Genomic DNA, 19,529 nt, shown 5'->3' on the forward strand with positions numbered 1-19,529 from the left:
ATTTCATTACCTTTAAACTATTTTGTGGATTTTTCTGTTTACTCTTTTTGTGAAAATTTTAAATTTAGTTTTTATTTTGATCCTTGTATGCCTTGTGGGGTTGTTTAGTAGGATTTTAATGGAAGTTTCAGATGTTAAACCTTTTCTTGGTGCTATAAATAAAGGAGGATATAATTTTGTTGTAAAAGATTCATAACCAGGACTGGGGCTATACAGCTCAGTGCCAGAGGGCTTGCCTAGCATATGTGAGGCAATAGGTTTGATCGACAGCACCACATTAAAAAAAAAGAAAAAAAGGTATTAAAAAAAGATTCATAACCATGCTGGGATTCTGACTTGGGAAGAAGAGACTTGTCATATACTAGTTTTCAGTGGGACTTCCTATTTGTGCTTTTATTTTGACTTGTTTAAATACTAACTGATTCTACTTGGCATCCAAGATCATACAAGATTGGGCACTTTCAGGGTGGTATGACCATAGACATGTTTCCAGGTCTTTATGGCTACTTCAGGATGCAGAGGATCATGCTGTAGAAAAACAGGGCCATGTCACAAGACTATATGGAAGATCCCTACTTTTTTTAGAAGATCTGCATCCAAGTGGCTAGATAAATTCACTGCAATTAAATGGTGGAAGGAGGGGGAAGACTTTTCCAGTGGCTGTTAGAAGGAACTGGACTTATTTGGTGAGAAAGATTGTATATAGTTAATTTTGTGGTTTCAGTGCTTGCTTCATTTTCCTTTATTCTTTCTTACTTTAAACCCCAGGACATTTAATCCTGCGGACTATTCAGATTCTACATCTGCAGATGGGTGTGGGACAAAACTAGTAGTTTGGGAAGCTACTCAGAATGGTGCAGAGGAAGGAACTGGTAAGTGTTCTGTTTTTGTTAGAGATGGGGTTTAAATGTTGAAAGTTTTATGTTGCCCTACAAAGGTAAAGCCCAAGTGTGCTGATGGAGACTAAATTGAGAATGATCTTAGTTGGTTCTTGCCTCCAGAGTCTCTCACTTATATACCTCCTTGATGGTAAGTTTGATTTTTCCCTTCTGTACTCTTAAGAGGTTGTGTAAGGTTATCTGCATAAATTGATATCAAGCCATAGTTAATTTCAGTGTGTGTAGCATACACATAAAATTTCTCTGCAAAAGACTTTTTACTGGAATGCAAGTACTTACCCATTGTTAATGGTGGCTAGTAAAATTTGGTGAGATAGTTGGGCACACTGCTGCATGCCGTAATCCTAGCTACTTGGCAGCCTGAGGCAGGGGCATTGCAAGTTTGAGGCCAGACTCAGCAACTTAGTGATACCCTGTCTGAAAATGAAAAACAATTAAAAAAAAAAAAAAAGGACTGGAGATGTAGATCAGTAGTAAACCACCACTGTGTTTGATCCCTGATCCCTAGTACTGTAGAAAAAAAAAAAAAAAAGAATAAAAACATTTTAAAAATTGGCCAGATAAAGAGGTAGATCATAGATGGATTTAGGACACTATTTTCTTTTCTTTTCTTTCTTTTTTTTTTTTTTTTTGCGGTACTGGGGATCGAACTCAGGGCCTTGTACTTGCGAGGCAAGCACTCTACCAGCTGAGCTGTCTCCCCAGCCCCTAGGGCACTATTTTCTTTGCAGGCTTTTTGGTATGCTTGTTGTCAGCGGATTATTTCTGAATTTTATGGGCAAATTTTTTTTACATAGAAAAAAAATAAATTCTCTTCAGAGGATTTATTTGCAATAATATACACCACTTAGATTATATTAATGAAAACATAAATTAATACTTATTGATTGAAATACGACCCAAAACATAGGAGTATAACTCAATAAGTTATTAAAAGGCAAACATCCATAGCATGACCCCTGGGCAAAAAATAAAATATTGCCACCATCCCAGAAGCAAAATTATTAACAACTAATGAGCCAGGTGAGGTGGCCCATTCCTGTATTTCCATTAACTTGGGAGGCTGAGGCAAGAGTTTGCAAGTTTTTGGTCAGTCCGGGAACTTAAGGAAACCCTGTCTTAAAATTAAAAATAAAGGACTGGGGATGTAACTCAATGTTAAAGTGTCCTTGACTTCAATCTCCAATGAGACTGGGTATAGCCAGAATGCTAATTTATAAATTTGCTAAAAAATAGTATCTCCCAAACAGATTGGAAAGCTCAAGTGGGAAGGGAGCTTGGTTAACATGGAGAATGAAAACAGTGAAAAGTTATATAATTTAAATGTTCATGAGCCATCAAGCTTTACAGCTTGACTCACAATATCTTTTCACAATATGGATTGTAGTAAGTTTACTTCTCCTTGGACAGTTAGTACAACATATACAGTGGTGCCTCCCACCTTATTAGAGGTTATGTTCCAAGATACCTAAAACTGCAGATATGTATGTTTGTGGTTGAGTATGCACACATCCTATTTTTTTCCTGTACACACATACATATGTAGGTTTCTCCACAACAGGAAATGTTTTCAATTTTGAATTATCTACACTTTTTATCCATAGCGTAGTGTAGTATTTGTGACCATTTAGAGAAACCTGTGCTGCTTGAATACGTGCATTTTGTGATTATTTGCCATAATCAATCCTAAGTCTAGGACATTCTTTTAAAAGTGTTCCATCAATAAGGACTCTTCTTCAGAAACATGAAGAAGTTAACTGTTAGGTTATTAACATGATTTCAAGGGAGTTAGTTCTGGTTACCTGTGTTTCTTTTTTTTTTTTTTTAAAGCAGAAGTGTGTCCCTACTTTTTCCTTTCCCCACACACACACTTTTGGAGCAAAATGGTATTTTGCATATCAGATGCTTAACTCCTTTCTTCCCATGAAGGAACTGAAAACATCCACAGTCTTACTTTCTAGGGGTGATTATGGTGGTTAATGCTTTCATTCCTTACCTTTTTAAAGTATTTTCTATAGTTATATGTTTACATGCATGCTTTAAAAGCAGGGGGAAAATGCTGTACTTAAGTTAGCATTTTTGTATACCAGCATTTTTCTTCAAAGCACTTATAAATGTTGTATGTAGGATATTTCTGTGAGAACTGTTTGAACACATACTTTCTTCATGTTCTGGCTACTGTGGACTTATGGTGGCAGACCTGAAAAGGAGCAGCAGAATTGTTAACTTTTGAGGGGATCTGTAAGGAAATCATGCATTAGTGCTAATATTTTTATTAAAAGGTTGCATCTCTAAATTTGGTAATTCTGTAATTCATCTGAATTAGGGTCTAGGGCAGATTTGCCTTAAAAATGAATATTGTTCTACTTTAAGGCATATCTTAAGGAATTAGTTCAATGTTAAATGCTTTTTTATTTTTACTTTTTTTTTTTTTGTGGTGTTGGGGATTGGGTGGGTGGGTCTTGCGCGTGCAAGGCATGCACTCTACAAACTGAGCTGTATCTCCAGCCCTAAATGCGTTTTTTCTAATACTGTGTTCAGGTTTTCTTTTCCTTTTCGTTTTTTTTTTTTTTTTTTTTTTTTTTTTTTTTAATAGTTTCCAGGTCATATATTTTTTTTCTTTTTAGTTGTAGATGGACACAATACCTTTATTTGTTTTTATTTTTATGTGGTACAGGGGATCGAACCTAGTGCCTCACATGTGTTAGGCAAGTGCTTTACCTCTCTGAACCACAACCCCAGCCCTCACATTTTCTTTTTCTTTTCTCTCTTTTTTTTTTTTTTTTGCAATGCTGGGGATTGAACTCAGGACCTTGTACTTGCAAGGCAAGCGCTCTACCAACTGAGCTATCTCCCCAGCCCCCTTGTATTTTCTTAATCATGGTAGAATTGTTTGGGCATTATTTACATTGAGGTGAAATCAATTTGAGACATTGATTTAATTTTATGGAGGTAATACTAAATTGCATTTGAAAATATTTATGATTTTATTGAGAATAGATTAAGAATGTCAAATTTCTTGGGTTATAAACTAATTGCTAAAGAGCTATATGATTTTTTTTTTTTTTTTTTTTTTTGGGCATGGTACACAAAGAAGACTCATTAGGGTTAAGATGATATTTGACTTTGAGCTGTATTCTTTGGTTTTCATTTCCCAACAGGTGCCTGGAAGAATTCTATGGAGGAGTGGACAACAGAGGACTGGACTGAAGATGTAAGTGTCTGGCGTCAGATCAGACCCATCTTTTGATGTTTGGTGTGGGCACCTGTGCTTGGGAGAAAACCTGGATCCTTTATTTCATCTTTACTTCTTTTACTAGCTATGTTCTTAGCTGCCTTTTTAAGCATATGATTCTTAGAAGTTAAGTTAATTCAGGTTTGTAAGAATACTTTGTTTTAAAGCATTTGCTGTAAAATGACCTTATGTTAAATAGAAATGAAATAATTTTAAAGCTGTTTTCTGTTTTATTTATATTGAGAGCCAACAGGCACTGTAACCTAAATTTGTGGAGTAATCCTTATTCTTTAAAATGTTTTTATGAAAGGAGAGAGTCTTATGTTTTGGGTCATGGTTTAAACTAACCTGAGTAAGTAGTTCTGATTTTACACTCAACCCCCATTCCATTGGACTACATAACCCACCACCACCACCACCACCTGGGAGGGAACTGAAGGCCTCACCCATACTAGGAGGTACTTAGGAAAGAAGTAGCATAATTTGTACTTGACTTTTTTTTCTTTTTTTCTCTTTGGACTAAGGTTTGAACCCAGGGCACTTTACCACTGAGTCACATCCCCATCCCTTTTAATTTTAATTTTTATTTTGAGAGATTGTCTTGCTAAGTTGCTTAGGGCCTCACTAAGTTGCTGAGGCTGGCTTTGAACTTGTGTTCCTTCTCAGCCTCACCAGTCACTGGGATAACAGATATGTGCCACCATGTCCAGATCTACATGAGTTTTTAATGACATTAGGCAGGGCAATTTTTCTTGATTCTTTTTTTGTTTCTTTGAGAAGAGAGGAATGAGCGCTCCTTTACATAGAGCATCATTTGGCTTCCAGGTGCTGATTTAGAAACACCATAGTGCACGTATAGTTGTAACCCTAGCTACTCAGGAGATTGAGGCAAGAGGAGATCACAAGTTTAAGGCCAGCTTTAGCAACTTAGTGAGCCCTGGTCTCAAAATGAAAAATAAAGAAAGCTGGGAATGTGGATTAGTAGTAAAGTGTCCCTGGGTTCAATGTCTAGTACTGGTGGTGGTGGTGATGGGGAGACCAAAATAAACACACCATAGTGAGCTGGAGATATGGCTCAGTGGTAGAGCATTTGTATTGTTCACACAAGGCACTGAGTTTCATCCTTAGCACTGCCAAAAAATTAAAAAAAAAAAAAAATTAGAAAGCCTTTAAAAATAGGTGGAAATGCTGTAGGATTTAGGTTTACCTTGCAAAAATTAAGAACTTCTGGAGGGGATGATGGTATTGATCAGTGGTAGAATATCCTGTATGAGGACCTGGGTTCAATCCCTAGCATCATCAAAAATAAAAAGATAGGCATTTCCTTCCTTCCATCCTTCTTTCCATGCGCCTTCCCCTCTCTTCCTCTCCCTGCCTCTCCCCTCTTTTAATAAATGAATTCTGGCTATGTTGCCTAGGCTGGCCTTGAATCCCTAGGCTCAAGTGATCCAGTGCCTCTTCCTCCCAAATAGCTGCTACTATTGAACATGCCACACTTCACCCTGTTAAATAAAACAAAGCATACCCCTCCCTTGTTGGCACTGGTGATCAAACCCAGGGCCTTGAGCATGCTAGGCAAGTACTCTACTATTGAACTATATACCTCCAACCCAGAAACCGTACTTTTAGTAAATTCAATTACAAGTATTCCTTAAAAAACTTAACACTTACTATGTTATACTAAATCTGGCTTACAGGGAGTATGCTGGGTAAAGAGTGAGAAAGGAAAGTAGGTGCGCTCAATTTGGGTCTAGGAAATTTATGGTATATTTTTACTCTTATATGTGCTAACCATACTGTTGTGTTATGATGTCATCTAGCTCTCTGACTGTCTCTGCTTTTGGATCATATAGGTTTAAAATACCTATAACAGTGAGGGGCTAATCTAGATACATGGTTATTTGAATCAGTGGAGGGATGGGCACTAGTATTAAAGGCATATTAAAGTGAGCAGCCTGTGGGTACCTTGCCTTAATTTAAAAAGATCTGTTCTCTTTTTTTTTGTTGTTGTTGTTGTTTTTTGGGATGGGGATTGAACCCAAGGGAGCTTTACCACTTTGCTTTGTCCCTGGTCATTTTTCTTTTCATTTTGAAACTAAGTTTCATTTTGAGACTGAGTTGCTAAGCATCTCACTAAATTGCTGAGGCTGGCATTGCTCTTGGAATTCTGCCTCAGCTTCCCAAGTTGTTGGGATTTCCTGCTTAAGATAGGATTCTTTTTTTCTTTCTTTTTTCCTCCCAGTTTTTTTTTTTTTTTTTAATTGGGCATTATAGTTGTACATAATAATGGATTTATTCTTACATATTTATATATGCACACAATATAACAATACAATTTGGCCAGCTCTTTCTCCCTTATTCCCTCCATCCTTTTCCTCTACTGATCTCCCTTTGATTTTCATGGGAGTCCACCCCCACACCTTTCTTTTTCCTTTTTCCTCTCTAACTTCCACATAAGAGGGAAAACATACGACCCTTGACCTTCTGAGTTTGACTTTTCTTGCTTACCATAATGGTCTCAAGTTCCATCCATTTTCCTGCAAATGACATAATTTAGTTTTTCTTTATGGCTGATTATAGCTCTTTGTCTATATACACCACATTTTCTTCATCTGTTGATCTGTTGATGGATACATGACTATTGTGAATTGGACTGCTAAAAACATGGATATGCATGTATCGATATGGTAGGATGACTTTGATTCTGTAGGATAAATACTGAGGAGTAGAATAGCTGTTTCTATGCCTAGTCTTCTGAGGAAACTCCACACTGATTTCAGTAATGGTTGTATATACAATGCCACCAACAATGTAAAAGTTTAATTCCTTTTTCTTCACATTCTCTCCAGCATTTATTGTTATTTGTGTTCTTAATGACTACCATTCTGACTGGTGGGAGATGAAATCTCAGTTTGGTTTTGATTCACATTTCCCCATTTGCTGATGGTGTTGAACATTTTTTCATATATTTGATGGACATTTGTATTTTTTCTTTTGAGAAGCATCTGTTTATTTCCTTCGTCCATTTATTAATAGTTTTGTTTGGGTGTTTGGTGTTTTTGTCTTTTATACTGGGAATTGAACCCGGGGCACTTAACCATTAAGCCATATCCCAGCCCTTTTATTTATTTTTTAAAAATTTTGAGACAGTATCTTACAGTGACACTTAAGGCCTTGCAAATTTGCTGATGTTGCCCTTGAATTTGGGAACCTCCTGCCTCAGTCTTTTGAGTTCCTGGAATTACAGGTGTGTGCCACCGTGCCAGGCTCTCTCTCCCGTATTTTTAAAGCAAGCAAGTTTTGATAGAATGTTCTGGCCAGGTGCAGCAAAAGTGAGGTGCTAAGCAACTCAGTGAGATGCTGTCTCTAAATAAAATATAAAATAGGGCAGTCCCTGGTACAAAAAAAAAAAAAAAAAGTTCTATATTTTACCAGGGTTAGATATCATATAAGTAATTACCTTGAACTTAATTTGTATAATCTTTAGATTTATTCTATCATTGATGTTCATTTTATTCACTCTTAATTCTATCTTAAATTTGTAAGTTTCTTTAAGGCGAAAATGGATTCTTTGGTGGGGTCCTTAAAATACTACTGTGAAATAGGGTGCAACACAATTCCTTGTTGAATCAGTATCACTTGAGCACCTTTTGGTGTCTGTTCTGTCCCTGCTTTTGCATGTTAGTGCCTTGGGAAATTTGATTTTATGGTGTTTCAGAGTTCTGAGACCTATAGGGCTGATAAGAATTATAGGAACCTTTGAATATCATTTTTATTAGTTTTTTTCCATTTTATCTCATTAGAACTTTTTCCAAGCCCATTCTAAAAAGAAAAATATCTTGGGCTGGGAATATAGCTCAGATGGTAGCAAGCACAAGGCCCTGGGTTCAATCTCCGGCACCACAAAAAACAAAAACAGAAACAAAAACCAACAACAAAAACATATCTTTCATTAATGTCAATTGAAGTTTTAAAAAATTTATCCTGAGTACCCCAAAAGTGAATTAAAACAATATGCACAAATCTCAAAATATTAGGATGAGTGAATGAAGCCGGAGAAAAGAATGTATCTTTTGATTTTTTTCATTTAGGATTCTAGAAAATGCATCCTAATCTATAGTACCAGAATGCATGTCAGTGGTTTCCTAGCAATGCAAGTATGTGTGGACGTGAGGTATACAGGGATAGGAGAAAACTTGGGGTGTTAAAAAAATGTGTTTATTGTCTTTCTTGTGGTGGTTTCATGGGAATATACATTGACGAAATTCATTTTCAGTTATTCAGTTTGAATATTTGCGGTTTATTGTATATGGTATGTACCTCAATAAAATTAGTTTTCAAAATAAGAAACCTTTGATTTAATGAAAGGAAATAAAAATTGCTAATCAATGAAACACAAAAGCCATCTTTCCTTAGGGCAAGCAAATGTCAACTGTTTCACTTTTTCTCTTTTTCTTTGTGGTGCTGGAGATCAAACCCAGGTCCTCATGCTTGCTAGTCAACCAGTGAGTTAGATCCTACTGCTCTACTCTTTTTTTTTTTTTTTTTTCCTCCTTTTTATGTAACATTGACAATTTGTTTTGGTGTTTCCATTGTGTATAATAAAAAATAGAGTAGTGAGATGGGACTTGAAGCCTGTATTGACTTTCAGTGTGTTGTTTCCCATTATTCTCTCCCTTAAAGTCATTCTTGTAGGCTGATCTAAGATTACCATTACCTGAACAAAATTACTTGTCATGGTCCCTCCTACATTTCATTCTTTTTAGAACATTCTTTAGGTGAGCCATAAGAGAGTACTAATGATTAAACATTGTTAGGGATTTAGTATATATTTTTTATATAGAATAAGATTTAAAATTTTTTTTTTTCTTCAAATTTTGCATACAGCTTTCTGAAACAAAGGTCTTCACTGCCTCATCTGTTCCAGCAGAGAATCATGTTACACCTACGCAAAGGTAAACACTTTTGGCCATGTTATCTTATTCAAAGCATAATTAATGTTTTTTGCTGTAAGACAAGTTTTCTTGTTTGGGCTTCTTTCTGTAATTTGTTTTTCATCTAAGACTAAGCTTCAATTACTTCTACCTGGTGAGCTAACATCTTTGCTTATTTCCTAATTGGTTGTATTTACTGATTAAAATAGCAATAATTTTTCTGATTTGGTGTCAGTTGTAGTAGATTGTTAAACCTATTTAATGATTGTTTGCTTCACTTTAAAAAAATTTTTTTTGACAGAATAAATAATTATATTCCATCCTTTGGTTACTTCATGTAATAAGATTTATTTAGATCCCTCCAAACTAATATAAACTTTTCATTTGATATGTGTTCTAGTTTCTAATTTACTAAACCACAGAAATGGAAGGGACTTTGGGGACAACAACAATATTCTTAGAATGTGTATTGAACTGGATTCCTGAAGAGTTTTATTACATCATAATTTTCATAATGAAACACCTATGAGAATGGTTTAAAATGCAATGACCTGGAATGATGAAAACCTGGATGTATGCGACATCTTAGAAAAGAAGGCAGTTTTGAAACTCACATGCCCAGTCTCATGCTAAATGAGATAAATTGTAAGAACTCATTATAGGGAAATAAAAATAGTAGGATGTTATATCTTACAATACACCATTGTGTGAATTGCTCAGAATTTCTTGTTAAATTCATATAACTTCATTGTATTTATGATTCAATAAATTTACTAGAGTCATGTTCTTTTTTTCTTTAAAAAATTTTAAATTTTTTTAACATTGAATTCAGTGGTGCTCTATATTGAGCTGCAACCTCAGCACCCTCCCCAACCCACTTTTTTTTTTTTTTTTTTTTCTTCAGATCAGATCTCACGAAGTTGTTGAGACTGACCTTGAACTTATGATCATTTTGTCTCAACTCCTGTATAGCTTGGATTATTGATGTTGCACCACTATGCCTGGCTATTTTCAATTTTTGAAAAAAATAATTAACAATTTTTTTAGTGGTTCCTTTATTTTTCAGAAGCATTGAAATGCTATTTTCCACGTGTATGGTCTTACTGACTTTTTGGAATGAGTTCTGGGTTTTGATAGTTAACACAAGCAACATTTATGATGGGTCATAGGTCATACAACTAGCCTTGATTTGTTTCCTAGGTATTACGTTATCATAAGTGAGAACATTGTTTTGGAGTCTGATGTATTTGTCTAGGAATTCAACTTGGCTATGTGTCAGGGAATGGTAATGTATAAGGGGTGGAGATTAGGGCTGAGAAATTTGCTCTACATGAGTATTAAGTCCTGAATTATTTTAATTAAAGGTTAGTCTTAAAAGGGGGAAACTAAAATATGGAAACACTTGTTCTCTAGCAAAAAATTTTAGAGTGTGTACCAAACTGCATTCCTGATCTCAAAGAATCTGTGTGCCTCACAACCATGCCAAGAGTTTCAGTTGAGAATACTGATGGAAACAGTTCTTTGAAGGGATTCTTGGAGCACCATGTTAGTTAATTTGGTGCATTTTACAGGTACTACAAGATTGTACCTTACCTTGTTAGGTAAGTTTGGAGAAGTTATTACAGGAAGTTAGCAGCTCATCATGTATAATATTTGGAACTTTACTTCTTGATGTTTTCAGGTTTTAGACCATGTTTCTTAAATTTGAATATCTGTTATTCTGGGGGCATTGTAGAAGTCCTAGCGGTTCAATTGTTAATTTGTTTTGCCTTTATTTCTGAATATTTCAGAGAGAAAATTATATACATACATGCTTAAATAGAATGTAAAACTCTTATAGATATTGAATTGTAAATGTGAGACTTCCAGATCTTCTACCATGGTTGAGGTCTTCATTCTCTAAAAATGTTGATTCATTCTGCTATAGGAGACATTTTAAAAAACTGGTTCCAAGGCTGGGGTTCTAGCTCAGTGGTAGCACGCTTGCCTAACATGCATGAGACCCTGGGTTTAATCCTCAGCACCACATAAAAATAAAGGTATTGTGTCCACGTACCACTGCAAAATTTATATATTAAAAAAAAAAAAATCCTGGTTTCAAATAATAAATAAGATAAAATATTCTAAAGAAAACAAGTCAAACTTTTAAGTTTGTTTTCATAATTGCTTCAGGTTTTCATAATAGTGAACAATGTGTCATTTCTGTGAATATGTACAAGTAGTTTTTCATTATTGTTTTCTTCAAAGTCTTGTCATACTCTCTCTGGCATTGTAACATTTTTTGGTGATTCTTATCTTCCTTTTGCCTGTCTTTAGCCTTCAACTCCATTTTACAAAGATTGTGTTCACTTAGATTATTTCTAGTTTAAATTTATTTTATATTGATTGACTTCTCAAATTCATTAGTTGGTAAGATTTGCTTATGATTGGTTCCTGATTTGCTTTTTGTCTGCTCAGCATTGATCTAGTATCCTTGCTCCAGAAGCCTGTTACTTCCAGTCAAGCCTCAGAAGTCAACTCCTTCGAATCCTCCCAACAGCAGGGCTTTGGTCAAGCTCTTGTCTTCACAAATTCTCAACACAACAATCAGATGGCACCTGGAGCTGGTAACTCCACTGCTGCCAACTCCTATTCTCCTCAGAGTCTGGTAATTCACTTTAATTTCAGTATGGGATTTTAAGAAATGTACTCATTACCAGCAGTATTCTAGAGTATGATACACACCTTATAATTATGTTCTCATAACTAGTGTAAATAATAACATTTCTACAGTAGATTTTGTTCCAGAAAACAATGATGTGATGATTTCCAAGCACATATCTGATATTTCCATGTGGAATTTTACTACTGAGTTTCCTGGACGAAGATAAAACTTTTTATTTTTTTTAATTTTTTTTATGATAAGTTGTATTCTTTTTTTAATAGTCACTTTGTGAGCATTCTTTTTTCTTTTTTGTATTGGGAATTGAACTCAGGGGTACTCAACTACTGAGCCACATCCTCAGCCCTATTTTGTATTTTATTTAGAGACAGGGTCTCAATGAATTGCTTAGCACCTTGCTTTTGCCGAGGCTGGCTTTGAAATTGCAATTCTCCTGCCTCAGCTTCCCTAGCTGCTGGGATGATAGGTGAGCACCACCGTGCCTGACGAGCATTCTTCTTTTTTTTTTTGTTGTTGTAAACAAATGGGATACATGTTGTTTCTCTGTTTGTAAATGGAGTAAAGACGTTCCATTTGTTTAATCATAAATTTACATAGGGTAATGTTTGATTCATTGTGTTATTTTTTCCCTTCCCCCCACCCCTTCCACCCCTCTTTTCCCTCTATACAGTCCTCCTTCCTCCATTCTTGCCCCCCTCCCTAACCCTAACTCTAACCTTAACACTAACCCCTCCCACCCCCCATTATGTGTCGTCATCCACATATCAGCGAGATCATTCGCCCTTTGGTTTTTTGAGATTGACTTATCTCACTTAGCATGATATTCTCCAATTTCATCCATTTACCTGCAAATGCCATAATTTTATCATTCTTTATAGCTGAGTAATAGTCCATTGTATATATATACCACAGTTTCTTTATCCATTCATCAATTGAAGGGCATCTAGGTTGATTCCACAATCTGGCTATTGTGAATTGAGCAGCTATGAACATTGTTGTGGTTGTATCTCTGTAGTATGCTGATTTTAAGTCCTTTGGATATAGGCCGAGGAGTGGGATAGCTAGATCAAATGGTGGTTCCATTCTAAGTTTTCTAAGGACTCTCCACACTGCTTTCCAGAGTGGCTGCACTAATTTGCAGCCCCACCAGTAATGTATGAGTGTACCTTTCTCCCCACATCCTCGTCAACACCTATTGTTGCTTGTATTCTTGATAATCGCCATTCTAATTGGGGTGAGATGGAGTCTTAGGGTAGTTTTGATTTGCATTTCTCTTACTACTAGAGATGGTGAACATTTTTCCATATGTTTGTTGATTGCTTGTAGATCTTCTGTGAAGCGTCTGTTCATTTCCTTAGCCCATTTGTCGATTGGGTTATTTGCATTCTTGGTGTAGAGTTTTTTGAGTTCTTTATAGATTCTGGAGATTAGTGCTCTATCTGAAGTATGATTGACAAAGATTTTCTCCCACTCTGTAGGCTCTTTCTTCGCATTGCTGATAGTTTCCTTTGCTGAGAGAAAGCTATTTAGTTTGAATCTATCCCAGTTATTGATTCTTGCTTTTATTTCTTGTACTATGGGAGTCCTGTTGAGGAAGTCTGGTCCTAAGCCAACATGTTGAAGATCTGGACCTACTTTTTCTTCTGTAATTTGCAAGGTCTCTGGTCTGATTCCGAGGTCCTTAATCCATTTTGAGTTTAGTTTTGTGCACGGTGAGAGATATGGGTTTAGTTTCATTCTGTTGCATATGGATTTCCAATTCTCCCAGCACCATTTGTTGAAGAGGCTGTCTTTTCTCCATTGCATATTTTTGGTACCTTTGTCTAGTGTGAGAAAATTGTATTTATTTGGGTTTGTGTCCATGTCCTCTATTCTGTACCATTGATCTACCTGTCTGTTTTGGTACCAATACCATGTCATTTTTGTTATTATTGCTTTGTAGTAGAGTTGAAGATGTGGTATTGCGATAACCCCTGCTTCGCTCTTTCTGCTAAGGATTGCTTTAGCTATTCTGGGTTTCTTATTCTTCCAGATGAATTTCATAATTGCTTGCTCTATTTCTGTAAGGTACGTCATTGGGATTTTAATTGGAATTGCATTGAATCTGTATAGCACTTTTGGTAGTATGGCCATTTTGACAATATTAATTCTTCCTATCCAAGAACATGGGAGATCTTTCCATCTTCTAAGGTTTTCTTTAATTTCTTTCTTTAGTGTTCTGTAGTTCTCATTGTAGAGGTCTTTCACCTCTTTTGTGAGATTGATTCCCAAGTATTTTATTTTTTTTGAGGCTATTGTGAATGGGGTAGTTTTCCTGATTTCTCTTTCTGAAGATTCATCACTTATATATAAAAATGCATTAGATTTATGTGCATTGATCTTATATCCCACTACTTTACTGAATTCACTTATGAGTTCTAAAAGTTTTCTGGTGGAATTTCCTGGTTCCTCTAAGTATATAATCATATCATCAGCAAATAGGGATAGCTTGAGTTCTTCTTTTCGTATTCATATCCCTTTAATTTCTTTGGTCTGTCTAATTGCTCTGGCTAGAGTTTCAAGGATGATATTGAATAGAAGTGGTGAAAGAGGGCATCCCTGCCTTGTTCCAGTTTTTAGGGGGAATGCTTTCAGTTTTTCACCATTTAGAATAATATTAGCCATGGGCTTAGCTTAGATGGCCTTTACAATGTTAAGGAATGTTCCCACTATCCCTATTTTTTCTAGTGTTTTGAGCATGAAGGGGTGCTGTATTTTATCAAATGCTTTTTCTGCATCTGTTGAAATAATCATGTGATTCTTGACTTTAAGTCTATTGATATGGTGAATTACATTTATTGATTTCCTGATGTTGAACCAACCTTGCATCCCTGGAATGAAACCCACTTGATCATGGTGCACTATCTTTTTAATATGTTTTTTATGCGATTTGCTAAAATTTTGTTGAGAATTTTTGCATTGATGTTCATTAAGGATATTGGTCTGAAATTTTCTTTCCTCAATGTGTCTCTGTCTGGTTTAGGTATCAGGGTAATGTTGGCTGCATAGAATGAGTTTGGGAGGGTTCCCTCCTCTTCTGTTTCAGGGAATACTTTGAGAAGTATTGGAATGAGCTCTTCTTTAAAGATTTTGTAGAACTCGGGTGAGAACCCATCTGGTCCTGGACTTTTCTTTGCTGGTAGGCTTTTGATGACTTCTTCTATTTCATTACTTGAAATTGGACTATTTAAATTGTGTATGTCCTCCTCGTTCAGTTTGGGCAATTCATATGTCTCTAGAAACCTGTTGATGTCTTCAAAATTTTCTATTTTGTTGGAGTATAGATTTTCAAAGTAGCTTCTAATTATGTTTTGTATTTCAGTCATGTCTGTTGTGATAGTTCCTTGTTCATTCCGAATTTTAGTGATTTGGGTTTTCTCTGGTCTTCTCTTTGTTAGTGTGGCTAAAGGTTTATCAATTTTGTTTATTTTTTCGAAGAACCAACTATTTTGTCAATTTTTTGTATTGTTTCTTTTGTTTCAATTTCGTTGATTTCAGCTCTGAGTTTAACTATTTCCTGTCTTCTACTACTTTTGGTGTTGGTCTGTTCTTCTTTTTCTAGGGCTTTGAGCTGTAGTGTTAGGTCATTTATTTGTTGAGTTTTACTTCTTTTATTGAATGCGCTCCATGAAATAAATTTTCCTCTAAGTACTGCTTTCATAGTGTCCCAGAGATTTTGATATGATGTTTCTTTGTTCTCATTTACCTCTAAGAATTTTTAAATTTCCTTCCTAATATCTTCTGTTATCCATTCATCATATAATAGCATATTGTTTAATCTCCAGGTGTTGGAGTAGTTTCTGTTTTTTATTCTTTTATTTATTTCTAATTTCAATCCATTATGATCTGATAGAATACAAGGTAGTGTATCTTCTTGTGTTTGCTAACATTAGCTTTGTGGCATAATATACGGTCTATTTTAGAGAAGGATCCATGTGCTGCTGAGAAGAAAGTGTATTCGCTCTTGGTTGGATGGTATATTCTATAAATGTTGGTTAAGTGTAAATTATTCATTGTGTTATTGTGGTCTATGGTTTCTTTGTTCAATTTTTGTTTGGAAGATCTGTCCAGTGGTGAGAGAGGCGTGTTAAAATCATCTAGTATTATTGTGTTATGGTCTATTTGGTTTCTGAAATTGAGAAGGATTTGTTTGACATACATGGATGAGCCACTGTTTGGGGCAAAGATGTTTATGATTGTTATGTCTTGCTGATTTATGCTTCCCTTAAGCAGTATGAAATGTCCTTCTTTATCCCTTCTGACTAACTTTGGCTTGAAGTCCACATCATCTGAAATGAGGATGGATACCCCCGCTTTTTTGCTGAGTTCATGTGCATGGTATGTTTTTCCCCATCCTTTCACCTTTAGTCTATGGGTATCTCTTTCTGTGAGGTGAGTCTCTTACAGGCAACATATTGTTGGATCTTTTTAATCCAATCTGCCAGTCTATATCTTTTGATTGATGAGTTCAGGCCATTAACATTCAGGGTTATTATTGAGATATGATTTGTATTCCTGGTGATTTGGTTCATTTTTTAAATTTTATTTATTTATTTATTTTTGACACGACTTGGTTCCTCCTTTATTTGGCAATTCCTTTAGGATAATTCCTCCCTTTGCTGATTTGCTTCTTTGTTTTTCATCTCTTCCTCATGGAATATTTTGCTGAGAATGTTCTGTAATGCTGGCTTTCTTTTTGTAAATTCTTTTAGCTTTTTTTTATCATGGGATGATTTTATTTCATCGTCAAATTTGAAGGTAAATTTTGCTGGGTATAAGATTCTTGGTTGGCATCCATTTTCTTTCAGGGCTTGAAAAATGTTGTTCCAGGCCCTTCTAGCTCTTAGGGTCTGGATTGAAAAATCTGCTGATATCCGTATTGGTTTCCCCCTTAATGTAATTTGGTTCTTTTCTCTCACAGCCTTTAAAATTCTGTGTTTATTTTGTATGTTAGGTACTTTCATTATAATGTGCCTTGGTGTGGGTCTGTTGTAATTTTGTGTATTTGGAGTCCTATAAGCCTGTTGAACTTGATTTTCCATTTCATTCTTCAAGTTTGGGAAATTTTCTGATATTATTTCATTGAATAGATTGTTCATTCCTTTGGTTTGTTTCTCTAAGCCTTCCTCAATCCCAATAATTCTTAAATTTGGCCTTTTCATGATATCCCATAGTTCTTGGAGATTCTGTTCATGATTTCTTACCATCTTCTCTGTTTGGTCAACTTTGTTTTCAAAGTTGTTTCAAAGTTTTTCTTCAATATCTGCGGTTCTGTCTTCCAGGTGTTCTATCCTACTGGTTATACTTTCTATGGAGTTCTTAATTTGGTTTATTGTTGCCTTCATTTTAAGAATTTCTATTTGGTTTTTTTTCAATATCTCTAACTCTTTATTGAAATGATCTTTTGCTTCCTGTATTTGCTCTTTTAACTGTCGATTGGTGCAATCATTCAGTGCCTGCATTTGCTCTTTCATCTCATCATGCAATGCCTGCATTTGCTCTTTCATCTCATCGTTTGCTTCCCTGATCATTTTAATTATGTACATTCTGAACTCCTTTTCTGTCATTTCTTCTGCCATGCTGTCATTGGATTTTATTGATGTAACATGTAGATTTGTTTGGGGCATTTTCTTCCCTTGTTTTCTCATATTGTTCAGGTATCAGTGGACTGCTGAGATATTGCAGATTTCCTCTATTGACTTATAATGTCCCTGAAGATTTCTTGTTTATCCCATCTTAGCCTTCAGTAGCCTGAAGTCTTAGAGGAAGTTGATAATACGGTGCTCCACAAGGAAGCTGCCTCTCTAGGGGTGGTGACCTTCAGGTGGTGTATATTCCCTGCTAGTGGGCAGAGGTGCCTCCACTTCTTGACCAATGGTCATCCAAAGGGGAACTAGGCTGCGGGCTTAGGCAAGGCCTGTTTGGGTCTGTGTCTCTGGTTTTACCGTCCTTGTGGAAAAACTCACCTGGCAGGGAAGACACACCCGGTGGGGAGGTCTCGCTGGTCAGTTACCCTCCTAGAGGTTCCCCTCAATCCACAACTACCGCCTGGGCTGGGCTGGGCTGTCTTCCTCTGCAACGTTCCCAGGGGCCCGGACCTACCTCCTGGGCCTGGGAGCCTCACCCTTCGCAGATGAGTCTCCTTAGGCTGCCCCTCCTCAGAGAAACTGCCCGCAGTCCTGGAACTTTTGCTCTGCCCCTAAGCGTGTCTTTGTGCGACTCTTCCACCAAGAAGCCTCCAGGTCCTGGGACCCTGCTCTGCACCCAATCGTCTGGCTGTGCGGCCCCTCCTCTGAGCAGCCACCTGGAGCCCCGTACAGTCTCTCCGAATCCCAGCGACCTGCCGCACACCTCTTCCTCCGGGCAGCCACCCGGTGTTCTGGTGCAGTCGCTAGGAGTCCAAGCAACTCACTGTGCACCTCCTCCTCCCGACTACCGCCCGTAGCCCTGGTGCAATCACTCCGAGTCCAATCCACTCCCCGTGCTCCTCCTCCTCCGGGCAGGCCCCCCTGCCCCATGTTCAGGAGTGGTCGCTCTGAGTCCAAACAACTCACCGCGTGCCTCCTCTTCTGGGCAGCCACCCGGAGCTCTGGTGTGGCTGCTCCGAGTCCAAGCGACCCGCCGCACTCCTCCTCCTCCTCCGGGCCGCCCCCCGGTGTTAAGGAGCAGTCGCTCTGAGTCCAAACAGCTTGCCATGCAGCTCCTCCCCTGGGCAGCCACCTGGAGCCCTGGTGGGTTGCTCCGAGTCCTAGCGTTGTGCTGAGTAGCCTCCTCTACGGTGCTCCCAGTTGTCCGAGTTCACTGCTCCAGCCGGGGGAGGGGTGTCTCCTTGCGCAACTCTACTTCACAAAGTTCCCTACATTCTGGGGCTACCGCCCCATCCAGGACGCTTCCCCAAAGGGAGAGACTCACCGGGCGGCTTTGAGTTGGTCCCAAGTCTCTCAATATCTCTTCTTCTTGAATCCTGAGTCCTTAGGCAACATCGGCGACAACTGCCATCAAGAGCAACTCAAGCATTCTTCTTATTAATGATTTTCGCTTGGATTTCGTTTCATAGCCTGTTTTTATTTTTTATTTATTTTTTTTGTGGTACTGGGGATCGAACTCAGGGCCTTGTGCTTGCAAGGCAAGCACTCTACCAGCTGAGCTATCTCCCCAGCCCTGCCTGTCTTTATTCTTAATGTGTTAAAATTTAATTTGATTTTAAGTTTACTTAAATCCAAAGTTTGACCACACTCAGTGGCACTTTCCTGTAATCCCAGTGCCTTGGGAGGCTGAGGTAGGAGGATTGCAAGTTTGAAGCCAGCCTCAGCAACTTAGTGAGGCCCTAAACAATTTAATGTGACCCTGTCTCAACATTAAAAGGGCTGGGGATATAATTTAGTGGTAAAGTGCACTTGGGTTAAATCCCAAGTGTGCATCACACACATACACACACACACACACACACACACACACTCACTCAAAGCAAAGTTTGTTAGTATAAACTTGCTATAAAATCCTGTAAAAACAATTCTTTTTATGTCTGTGTAGGTGCTTATAGTTTTTCCAATTTTCTTTTCTTTTTTTAATTTCATAAAATAAAGCTGCTTTTTCTTAAAATGACAGAATTTGAGGGTCTTACATTTGAATGTGTTTTCATTGAAGCAGTGCATTCAGTGCTATCTGTATGACTGACTTCTGACGAGAACTAGGCTCCCATCAGAAAGAACTTCTGGAGCTGTTAAGGAAGATAGGCTGATTGGAGTCAAAGCTTAGAT

General features: G+C 37.2%; 1 protein-coding gene and 1 non-coding gene across 8 annotated transcripts in view; both read left to right on the plus strand.

Moving 5' to 3' along the window:
- Ubap2 (ubiquitin associated protein 2) overlaps positions 1-19,529 on the plus strand; it is a 112,796-nt gene that overhangs the window by 60,634 nt on the left and 32,633 nt on the right. For all 7 annotated transcript variants that reach the window (XM_047525218.1, XM_047525219.1, XM_047525225.1 and 4 more), the window contains 4 exons: positions 769-872; positions 4,061-4,113; positions 9,022-9,089; positions 11,526-11,715. In XM_047525218.1, coding sequence (XP_047381174.1) covers positions 769-872; positions 4,061-4,113; positions 9,022-9,089; positions 11,526-11,715 — 415 coding nt within the window. The remainder of the gene's footprint in view (positions 1-768; positions 873-4,060; positions 4,114-9,021; positions 9,090-11,525; positions 11,716-19,529) is intronic.
- On the plus strand, positions 11,850-11,930 carry LOC124965063 (small nucleolar RNA SNORD121A). Its single transcript, XR_007105073.1, has one exon. It is a non-coding gene; the product is annotated as a small nucleolar RNA SNORD121A (small nucleolar RNA).

This window comes from Sciurus carolinensis, chromosome 14 (assembly GCF_902686445.1).
Source record: "Sciurus carolinensis chromosome 14, mSciCar1.2, whole genome shotgun sequence".
Classification (NCBI taxonomy): Eukaryota; Metazoa; Chordata; class Mammalia; order Rodentia; family Sciuridae; genus Sciurus; species Sciurus carolinensis.